The sequence below is a fragment of the Conger conger genome, chromosome 6 (assembly GCF_963514075.1).
Source record: "Conger conger chromosome 6, fConCon1.1, whole genome shotgun sequence".
In the NCBI taxonomy this organism is placed as follows: Eukaryota; Metazoa; Chordata; class Actinopteri; order Anguilliformes; family Congridae; genus Conger; species Conger conger.
Window position 1 is genome coordinate 37741385 of NC_083765.1, and position 11985 is coordinate 37753369.

Below are 11985 nucleotides of genomic sequence, written 5' to 3' on the forward strand. Positions count from 1 at the left end.
AAAGCAGTGTCGTGTAGTCATTTGTATGTTTACAAGGAAAAACAGGAGCCAAAGTACATTATGATGGACAGACTGATGGATAGTATTTTTTACTGTAACGTGAACTCCGTGCTCCATGTTCCGAACACCAAGTTAGCGCACCATGTTCCCAACACTGCAACTTTCGTGATAACTTCAAATACTAGGATCAGCTTTGGTTTGTGTGTGAATAAAGTATATTTCCTTCTGTTTTCATAAAAACTTGGTACGAGTCACATATGCGATCCATTTCAGCATACAGTGACATGGTAATAGTGCTCCACTGTGACATTCTGGTGGGGAAGCTGTTGCTAGAGACACTACGAACCGGGTAGGTTTATATGTGTTTGGACCATCATGAGCTAACCTGTTGTCTTCCAAACTCAGGGACGTTGTGTAATTATTTGTAATTTTCTCTATAATTATTGTTCCAATTCACATCACTCAAAGTGTTTTAGTGTCTAAGATAGTCAATAAGCAACCATAATCATAAACCACATTCCGCAGAAGAAAAATCATTGAACGTCTACAAACACCACTTAGTTATTACACTGGCACAGATATCTAATATTCCTGTACCATAGCTAGGCTAATATTCCAAGGGGGCAATCTTTGACTAGTCACATGATTTCCATGCAACACAAAATCTCCCATTTAAAAATGCCCCTTTTAATTCAATTTCTGTTTCTATGGCAAGTCTGTTTCCTAGCTCTTGGTACAAAGGATGAAAGTTTAAGACAAGTTTCGCAAACAAATATCTGCATTCATGCATTATTTTCACTTAAACAGTTCCATTTCCCTTTGGCTATGGCAGTGACAGGTAAGGGTGTAGCTCTTTGAATGTGAGAAGGGACAGTAGATTTACACAGGTGTCATTGAGATGGATAGAATGATTCCTCCACAGTTACAAGTTGTGTCAGCAAGCATCCAACATTTCTCGCAGAGCCTAAAACCACAGTCCTTGCATGAAGCATGAGGTAACTGTCTGCAGTACGGCATATCGCAGGTCATACCCAGACCACATGGTGCTGAAGCCCCACTCATTTTGGGCTCGTCCCTTGTAGTTGCTGAATCCCACCCTACTTTCAGCTCCTTCGACAGAGCAGTTGAAGCCCCTCCCTCTGTACGCCCTGGCAGGGCTGCATCACCAAGGAGACGGGGGTTGTGCTTGGTCTTTTTACTACGGTCTTGATAGGCAGGTTTGATGATGTGCTTGTTCTTCTTACAGATGTCCAGGGTCGCACAATGAAAAGAGTGCGTCTCGTTGCACTGTTGGCAACTATCGAAAAGTAGAGACTCAGGGTACTGATCACAGGTGCAGGTCTGATTCTGCCCCTGTGCTGTGCCCATCCCTTTATTTTCAGCAGTCAGTGAGACAGCTCCCTTCCCAACTTGCCCAAAAGACTTGGTGGTACCCGGCTGGGACAGAGTGATGTGGAGACTCTGACTTGGGGTTGGGGTTGGGGTGGGGGTGGGGACACCACTGCTGCCCCCTGCAGGCGGTGGGCACACACTCTCTCTAGACACAGGGGCTGTGGAAAGCTTCTCCCCTGCACTGGCCACCTTCTCCCCACAGGCATCTTCAGAGTACAAGTCTACATCTTCCATGTGGCCCCACGCTGACGCATCCATTTTGCCCTGGAGGCTCTCTAGCGCCACCTGCAGGCTGAGGCCCTTCCGCCTCTCCTGCACCAGGGTCAGCTCGGCGCCTGGCCGCCCTCCCGATGCGGTGGACAGCAGCCGGCTCTCGCACCTCGCCACAAAGAAAGCACACGCCAAACCCAGCAGGCCGGCTGCAGACGGGAGCGCGTCTCGCAGTACCAGCTCCGTCCCGTTGCTCTGGTATCCCAGCAACCCAAACAGCTGTGCCACCTGCTGCGCAGACAGTGCTGGCCTCACCAGATGTGTGAACATGCCTGAGAAGAGCTGGATAAAGGGGGGGGGGGGGTAGAGAGAAAGAGAGAACTGTACTTTTTTTTTCTTTTTCTTTTTTTTACACCAATAATAATTGTCACAAAAGATGAAATCTTTATGGCTTTATAAGCCATATGACATTTAGGGGGAAAAGTGTTTACCCTAAAGAGCAATGCACAAGACAAAGCTTAACACATTGCTAAACATCTCTTGGTCAGTTCAATCTTTATACATTTTTCACAGGGAGGGGGCTTGTTCTGTCGAAGGCCATAGATAAAATGTTGACACAATGCCAGTGGCCCCTCAAAAGGTCACCAGATGCTGACTCGGCCCCCTCCCAACTCTCTCTAGTTCTGAGTTGTGCTGATAAGTAGCTAGGTATCTTTGCAGGGTGTATTTATTCTTTGGCAAGCAATTCATTCATGTTAATGTTAGCTGATACATATTTATCATTCATTAATACCATAAACCATAATATAAATCTTTGTTAATATAAATCATAAATCATTTTTGTTAATACATTCTTATTTGCTATAAATGTTACGTAAGTTTTAATAATAGAACAATCTCTTCCTTTGATGTATGTATGCTTCACATTTGATGAGAATGGTTCTGGTTCACACAGTACTTCTTCCAGGGCTTATCAAAACACAAATTTGAATTTACAAAAGCAGAAATTCAGACAGAGGCCCGTCTCTATATTCCCCCTCCTTGTCTGCTTGGATCACTATCACCCCTTCCTCCTCCTCAGATGTAGGTGATACATCTCAGCACTTTGAAAGAGGTCATACAATGGACGAGGTCAAAAGGTTATCTTGTTTGACCCGATCATGTGTCCTGTGCTGGCTTGCTGTTTTCAGGTTAGACGTCATTTTTGTGAAGTAACATACATCTTAAAGGAAGAATAAACAAACACTAAAATCATTCAGCTTTCTCCACACTCAAAAGATAGATCTTGGTTAGTTCAAAAAGATATACATGTTTTAGCTCAAAAAGATATATTATTTGACTTATAGCACTCAGCTCAGCGCTTTTTTAATAAGTCATTTATTCACGGCCCCTACAACTTGATATTTTACCCCCCAACACATGTGCATGAAGACACACGTGCACATACACGCACATCTGTACCCACATACGCACACAAACCTTCATGACTCTGTACTCCTTCCTCCAGGGGCACATGTACAGATTTAGTGCGGCTCGCTCCAGAAACTCGAAGGCCTTGCTGATGGCCCCCAGGCCTGGGATTGCAGCTGGCTCAGGGATCCCACCAACAGCGCAACCCCAAACAGGCGGAGCCTGGAGGGAGTCCTCCATCGTTGCCTGGGTGTCCAGGCCCGGGACAGTTAGCACCTCTCGGGAGTCTCCTTCCTTCAGCATCCCCTCCATCCACCGACAGAGCTCCTCGTCCCCACCCACAAGGTCTATGTGTCCCTGTGCAATCCGCTGCTCCAGACTCACTCGGTATTGCTCACAGATACCCCCAAATCCCCTAGAGGACGACGTACAAAATGACAATGAGAACCTACACTAATGGCAATTACAGACAGAAAACCTATTTCAAGTATGGAACGATGAAAATAAAAAAAGAGGATAAATCGTGGTTCTCAGAATAAGACAGCGCACAGAGGCTTCTGGTCACTGTACACCAATTTCATCCGTTAAACAATTGTGGGCACACAGCTGAAGGTAGTCCAAACAGTTATTTAAGGCATTTCATTTCATAACAACCTGTAGAGCCAGCAGATCCGCAACTCTGTTCCGGATGCTGCCAAACCAGTCCGTACATACCTCGTGAGACACCTAGCCCTCGCTTGGTGAGTGATTGCGAAGTTTATTTCAATAAGTTTTGAAGTTAATATATAAATTCAGGACAATTATGGGCCGAATTTCATTAAACACCACTTGAATGGTCCGACGACATGTGAACGGGCTGCGGACGTTATGCACTTGTCCTACAGCGCCACCAGTAGTGCTGTTATATCAAGAAAGCAAGTAATGTTAGCACATGAAAGTGAAAGTAATCTCGACCCAATAACATAGTAAAACTATATTCGTTAAATAAACATGATTGTTTTAGTTAGCTAAACAGTGCAACTTTCATGACGAATAACAAAACGATTACTTCCAGATCAGCCTTGGTTTTTGTGTTTCTGTAAAGTGTCCTTCCCTTTTCATAAAAACGTGGTACGAGTCACATACGTGATCCATTTCTGCATACAGTGACATGGTAATAGTGCTCCACTATGACATTGTGGTGGGATGAGACTACGAACCGGGCAGGAAATACGGCGGTCCATATTCGGACCATCGTGAGCTAACGCGGTCTTCGGAACACAGGGACGTTGTGTTATTTGTCGCTTTCTGTATAATTATTGGTTCAATTCAGATAAATCATGTTAATGTTTTAGTGTCTGAGGTAGTCAATAAGCAATCATAATCAGAAACCATAATCAGGAGAAAAAACATTAAACGGACGTTAACTTCTGGTGGAAGCGGCCGCTTCCCCGTGTGCTGTTCTGAACACGGTGAGTTTACGTTACGGTTATCCACCTAATTTAACTTGGGTGACCTATTCTACTCAATTATGTGACAAAAGACAACACAATCAATGTGATACACAAAGAACATTACATAAAGGCAACAAATTTAAAGACTTGCCTCATTCCGTTTTTGTCCATTTCAGCAAGTCACTGGAAGTTTATTCTAAACTTCCCCTGCAGACGAAATGTAATACTTGCTAGCTACCTCGCTTGATTTTGCTCGCTAAATTAGCTACCAAGCTATTCTTAACTTCTGACCACCTCCTTGATTTCTACTGGTTGGTTTGCTGCGATGTTTCTCGGTTGTTTTGACTAAACTGACTACTACTCACCGCGTGGTTCACTGCCTAACTAAACGTAGACGACTGCACAGACATATATACGGACGACAGTGCTGATTACACTTCCTCGTTGTTCAGCCTGTGTCGTTAGGATGTATGACGTGGGACGTTCACAGAACGTTAAGTTACTTCACAGAATGGTGTTAAAGTGTCACTCATAGGAAACGTAATGTTAATGATGGAATAAACGGCGCAAACTTAATCTACATTGTTGTTATAAAATGTCACGGAGCATCGCTGAATCAAAAATGAAATAAAAACGTAGAAATTTCAAGATATTTGTTTAAACTAATTCAATTCAGTAGCTTATGTCTATAAGAGTTAGCACTGTTATTTTCATAACTAGGCCTACTTCAAGAATTAGAATATAGCCTATGCAATAAGACGCAAATACAAAATGACCATTACTATGCACTTTTCTATTTTTTAATTACTACATTAGGTTACATTATTCTACTAGTTGCAGTGCTATCCTATAAAACGTATTGGGAATGCAATTGTTGGTTGTTTATGTTGAACATATGCAAGCCTACACTTTGCAATCGCCCACTATTTTAATAGTTCAGTATGCATAAAGAACCATAGATGTGCAACAATTTTTTTGAATTTTTTGCAAATTTATTAAAAATAAAAAACTAAGAAATCACATGTACATAAGTATTCACAGCCTTTGCTCAATACTTTGTTGATGCACCTTTGGCAGCAATTACAGCCTCAAGTCTTTTTGAATATGATGCCACAAGCTTGGCACACCTATCTTTGGGCAGTTTCGCCCATTCCTCTTTGCAGCACCTCTCAAGCTCCATCAGGTTGGAGACTCCAATTAAGCTGTAGAAACATCTCAAGGTTGATCAGTGGAAACAGGATGCACCTGAGCTCAATTTTGAGCTTCATGGCAAAGGCTGTGAATACTTATGTACATGTGATTTCTTAGTTTTTTATTTTTAATAAATGAATTGAGGAAAAAATGTATTCCATTTTGGAATAAGGCTGTAACATAACAAAATGTGGGAAAAGTGAAGCGCTGTGAATACTTTCCGGATGCACTGTAAATAGGCCTAATCGATGTTCTGTCACAGGGCTGTTCTTTCCATGCAACACCACAGGGGGGCGGGCGATAACAACTTGGGAATTTCCGGTTTCACTTGGGTTTAGGCTATTATATTATTGGCATTTGGCAGACACTCTTATCCGGAGCCTACTCATTTACAGATTGTGATTATGTGTTAGTCCACTGTATTACATTTCACCTTTTGACGATGCACCTCTCTTGAAAGTAGTACGCTACATTTCATCGTATAGTCTACCATAGTAAAACGAATATTAAACGACCAAACATAATATCGGCTTTGATTCTGTGTTTTTAATTGCGTACACCAATCTGTACTTTAACTGAACTGAAGTAGGATAGCCAACACTTTGTAAGCTTGCTCTGAGCAAGGCTGTTCATAAATAGCCTACAATTAGGCTAAATTAATATTTGGTCGTGTGTGCATGCACCATGGAAAGCGACCTCCTTGTGCCCTGCTGCTGTAAAATAAGAACAATAAATACTTAGTAACCAGATACCGCAGCTACAGTAAATGAGATGTACTTTGAGGCGTGTGATGCCCCCCACATGATGTGGGCGGGGTTTGGGTGACCATGGCAGTGGGGCGTGGCCTGTTGCGCCTGCGGTCCGTTTAAAGCTCCAGCGCAACTTCGGTAAATCTAATCGCGCAATTACAAGTTTGTCATAACTTCCTATCCATACAGCCACCTGGAATTTACCAAGATGCCAAATTCTGACAGAGTGGTGCTAGTGCTTGGTGGTGCGGGTACTGTTGGTTCTGGAATAGTGAAAGCGTTTCTGGACAGAGGTAAGATCGAAGACTGGGAGAGGCAGAGCTCTCTATGTAGAGGTCCATAGGTCACATAAGCATTATTTTAGGATGATGGAATCTTACCGGTTTTACATCGGAAACATATCATTTCCTTGATAGGTTTGAAAATCATTCCGGAAACCAGTTTAAAACCCAGTTATTCCAGCCAGACAGCGCAGGGACAGTCTAATCTGAATTAAGCTATCCGTCTCCTGCCGTATTATGCACGCTAAACGGAGGTTATTGCGATGTATTTAAGATATGTAAACTAGGTTATTGCGATGTATGTAGGCTATGTTCGCTGTTCGCAAAAAACGTGGATGCATCAACGGGTGATGAGAGCAGTGCGTCGGGCCGGCACAGGAATAATCACTCAGACGCGCCTTTTCATTTGGAAATCAGTATTTATGTTTACAAATCATTTGGATTTCGTACACTGCATGGGCAGGCTGTTTCTGCAAAACTGTGGTCCAGCTTTAACTCGGGAGAATCGCTGTCATTTCCAGGGCTCACCATTGAAATAAAACGCACTTTACTATTGAACCGCGCTGTTCATAAAATTTGAGATAGTGTCATACGAGGATCCCTTTTGTCTTTTAGTTCAGGCTTTGTACTGCACTCGTTATAAATAGAAGCAGGAAATATGATTAGTTGTGGCTTTTCCATCTAATGTGTCTTTACCATATTTTAATATTTGTACCTACTGCATGGTCCAGTGGAACACATTATGACCATATGTGCCATCCACCCTACAAAGTGCCCTGCAAGGTAGTAAATTATGGAGTAGTATTGGGCTATAGCTTTGTCATTGATGCTATACCAGGGCTATGTCATTTAGGTTTGTGGTTGTAATATCTGTATAATGCAGATGTGTGTGGGCGTTTGTGTAATATAGGACATGTGCACACTTTATTTCTTTGTATAATGATGTACAGTATGATATGTGCTGGCATTTGTGTGCGTGTGTGTGTGTATGCAGCTCTAATGGAGCCTATGTTTGCGTGTTTGTGTATGTGCATGTGTGTATGCACTTCTCTAGCCTATGTATGTTTGTGTATTTGCAGACACTCATTTCTGTGTTTAGGTTTTAAAGTGGCGGTGATCTCCAGAGAGAGTAAAAGACTGGAGAAGTTGAAAAGCTTTATCTCACCATCCAGCAGACAAAATCTGGTCACACTGGTGGGGAATGTGGGTAAGAGACTCCCCCACCCCCTTACATACATATACTCTCACACACACACGCACACGCACATGCACATGCACATGCACATGCACACACACACACACTCTCTCTCTCTCTCTCTCTCTCTCTCTCTCTCTCACACACACACACACATTATTACTCTGTGCCACTCTCACTCTCTCTATCTCCCTCTCAGGTTCAGAAGAGGGTGCAGAAGAGGTGAAGCAGGCATTGCTGAAGGCTGTAGGAAAGGTGACAGATGTGGTTTCCTCTCTGGGCTTCAGCTGGTGGCAGGGTGGCCTACCTCACACTCAGACTGTCAAAGAATTGCTTTGGGTGAGCTCTCAGCCAATCACAGACTCTTATCCACTCATGGTTCACCCAATCACAACTGCCTTAGCCTCCCACATCAGGCTTATTCCTCTCCCTTATAAGCCTGGCTAAAACAGTGCATAATAATATATTCAGTGTGTGATAAACCAGCCTACTTTAGGAATGTTACCAAATTTTCTAGCCTGTTATATCAACTTAGTGAAGGCATTGTTTTCAACTAGCATTTAACAAACATGAGGGAAACAGGGAAATTATTTAATTCTGAGAGGAGGCCGCAGTTAAATATGCCACCATCTTCCACAAACTAATGACTAAGCTACCAGTCCTTGGCGGTGCCTATCAGTGCTCCATTAAATCCTGTTACCAAATCCTGTTTCCCCTTTCCTCCATACCCTTTCCACAATGCCTCTTTTTGTCTTTCATCCTTCTTTTTCTATTTTCAGGTGTTGGAAACTCTGATTCTGAGCACCTTTGTGTCATGGAAGACCTTCTTTCCCCTGGTGAAAGATGACCCCAGCTGCACCTACACCTTCATGACAGGTGAGTCCAGGAGCACTTCCACCTTCACTGGTGAGCCTGTCATACCTCACGCTCCCGTGTCCTAGTGTTTTCTGTTTCCTGCCTTTGTTTTTGTGTTTCTTATTCTTATTCTTGTTCCCCTTACGTAGTCATTCACTCACCTGTGTCTCGTTACCTGTTTCCCTGCACTCACGCCTGTACATCATTGTATTTACTCCGTTTGTGTACCCAAACTTCTGTTTTTGGGTCTACCTTTCGTTATCAGACTTTGCTTACCCTATTGGATTTTGATTCTTGGATTGTGTTTTGTACCGTTGCCTGTTTGGACTGCCTACCCGTGTTTTGACTTTTGCCTGTTTATATAACTACAAACTTTGTTACCCTCATTTTTCCTGTTTGCCGGTAATTTAACATGATGAATATGAATAATACATTCTTAAATATGAATACAAAAAAAAAAAAGAACAGTAAAAGAAAAATATGCATGATTATGGATGGGCTGGATTGGGATATTGTATTGCATGGAGAGTGTTTCTAGAGTATGTGAGTATATGTTGGTTAGGGTGGGGTTGGAGGATTAGTCCATGGGCAAATTGAATGATTTTATTCAAGGACCCCAAATGTTTGCCAAGTGTGAGCTTTGGTGCTGGTGTGAGATTAGTTCCATGGATATGTGTTCTTTGAGAAGATTTAAACTTTGTGTAACCAGTATTTGACCACTGCCTGTTTGTTCTATGAGTCGTATAATAAAGACATTGGTTTTGGCAAGTTCTGGGTTGCAATTGGTTCTTCGGTCCCCGTATCTGATTGAATCAAGCCGCACCTGCCCCATCGCAGGCGTGTCGGCACTGCATATACAGCTTGAACACACATGAGCTCTACACCCTCATCCTAGATGAGTTTAGCCACACCTGCACCATCACTAATCTAATACAATTACAGGTGAATCTAGACACCCATGCCTTTGTCATCAGTGAGTCTATCACAGGTGACACATTTGCACAGGCAGATAGTCATACATTAGCCCAGCATTACACCACATCACATTTACACATTTTATGTAGCAGATGCTCTTATCTTGAGCCACAAAATGTGTGCAGTCACTTAGATCAGATTTCTTCCCAATTCTGATGTTTGGTCCAAACAACAACTGAACCTCTGAACCATGTCTTTCATGCATTGAATTGCTGCCACATCATTGTCTGATTATATATTTGCAATAACAAGCTGTTGTACAGGTCTACCTTATAAAGTGGTTACTGAATGTGTGTTGTATAACCGCATATTGTACATCGCTCTGGATAAGAGCGTCTGTTTTGTAATGTAATGTAATGTAATGTAATATTGAGCACTCCCATGACAGTGCATTCTTTGCTGTAGGGGGAGCTGGTGAGAAGCTGTTAATGCCAGGGACTGGGTTCCTCACTGTGGGTGCAGCCAGTGCTCTAGCATTCTGCCAGGTTTTGAGAGAGGAGTACCCTGATATACCCTGCAAACTCAACCAGGTGAACCATCACACCTGCATCTCTAACCTTTAACAACATATGGATCTACCTTAAACTTTTCATTTAAACTTTTATCTCTAAAGCTGCTAAGCTGCTAAATGACTCACCTCCTAATGCAGGCACAGACTGCTCACACACACACACGCACACACACACACACACACACTCATATTTATGTGCACATACACATAAAAGCAATAAATGAGCAATGTAGAATTCCAGGAATTATTCATTTCGGTGGAAACATAAATCATGATGCCACCCTTTGGACGCTTCTCTTCACCATATTGTATTCAGGTAAAGATAAACACAGGTGTGGCCCCCCAAGACCGCATGGGTCCTGGTTTCCTGAGTCACCTGGACCTGGGAGAGGCGGTGGCCAGGCTTGTGGAGAGAAGGAACACGTCTCATGCTGTCTTCAACCTGAACAGCCCTGCCGACCTGAAAACCATCCTTCTTGAGAACAACCATCCTTCTGCCGCACCCTAACACCCTGTAATCTACCATACACCCAGCTCCACAAGGCTTTATGTCAAAGCTGTTCTTATTTTTGCTTTATTTAGCGGAGGAAATGCATAGACCCTTCACTTCAAACACTCCTGATTCTGTCCTCCCTAGCACCTCATGTCATGAGCCACTAAGCTCCTTAGCCACTGCAGTCCTTCATCCAAGTGTTGTATGTTACCCTACTTCAACTTCCCTATACCCCTGTATGATGGAATCATGGGAATGGAGTGTCCTGTCTACAGGACTGTCTACTGCGTTTGGTTAAACACCACTTGCACAGGCCAACTGAGGTCCTGCATAATAATCTGGGTGCCAACGCTGTTCGATGAAAGGTCAAGATTGTGTCTAATAGTCAACTATGTAAGGTGGGCCAGGGAAGGCCAGTTGTGTTTCATGCTGTATTGGATTTCATCAGTAAAGTACTGCTTTGATCTTAGTACAGAAACTAAATATAAATCTATCCCCACCATTTTACCCAAACTCTGGGTTATTGTGTGGTCAATTATAGCAGATACCTTGTTCTTGGCCCACCCACTCATTTACATCCTGTTTGTATAGTTGCTATTCCTGTACAATGGCTTTTAATTTTTTCAATAAAGTACACTTACAGAGAGAGAGACAAAGTGTCTTGGTGTGGTCACTGGTTCACTAAATAAACACTTACTCCAATGTAAGAAAAATACCTTGGGCCAGTGTTATAATATGAGTCAGTGATGAGTGGTAGGTCTGCAAATAAACAAATGTTCTCTTACCCTAGCCTCTGGACATAGTGTGTCTGTATTGGTAGATAGCATGACTTTGTGTCTGTGTTCAATCATGCAAGAGTACAGCACAGTCTCTGCAGAGCCATCAGTGGGGATCTAGTGAAGGGGAGTTGGATAAGACTCACATATATTCCTCTTTGGTTTTTTGCTCCATCAATTTTGCATATGTGCCATTGCAACCTTCCCATCGTGAAATAAATTGAAGCTACATGCACACATACAGTGCAGTCCATATGTATTTGGACAGTTGGTACGACTTCTCTTCTTTTGGCTCTGTAGTCCAGTGCAGACTGTCCCCTTTAATTTGAGGGTATATATCCATATCAGATGATGTGCATAGGAATCACATCCCCTTTTATACATATCCCCCCTATTTTAGGGGACTGTCAGATTGAGTGAGGGGGGAGGAGGATAGGAAGGGGGGGGGGGGGTGCTGTGTGACAGCTGTGTGAGACTGAGTTGGTGGTGAGGGTTTTGTGTGATTGTATCGGCT

General features: G+C 43.0%; 2 protein-coding genes across 2 annotated transcripts; one reads left to right on the plus strand and one right to left on the minus strand.

Moving 5' to 3' along the window:
- Positions 1-775: 775 nt before the first annotated feature.
- spata2l (spermatogenesis associated 2-like) lies at positions 776-4916 on the minus strand. Its single transcript, XM_061244950.1, has 3 exons — positions 4597-4916; positions 3082-3427; positions 776-1944 (listed from the first exon to the last, which is right to left on the minus strand). The coding sequence occupies exons 1-3, from the start codon at positions 4614-4616 to the stop codon at positions 880-882; spliced, it is 1431 nt and encodes a 476-aa protein (XP_061100934.1). The 5' UTR covers positions 4617-4916; the 3' UTR covers positions 776-879.
- A 1585-nt stretch (positions 4917-6501) lies between these two features.
- On the plus strand, positions 6502-11351 carry si:dkey-238o13.4 (uncharacterized protein LOC560780 homolog). The gene is made up of 6 exons (XM_061244951.1): positions 6502-6678; positions 7766-7873; positions 8061-8200; positions 8641-8737; positions 10097-10221; positions 10519-11351. The coding sequence occupies exons 1-6, from the start codon at positions 6594-6596 to the stop codon at positions 10708-10710; spliced, it is 747 nt and encodes a 248-aa protein (XP_061100935.1). The 5' UTR covers positions 6502-6593; the 3' UTR covers positions 10711-11351.
- Positions 11352-11985: the final 634 nt, after the last annotated feature.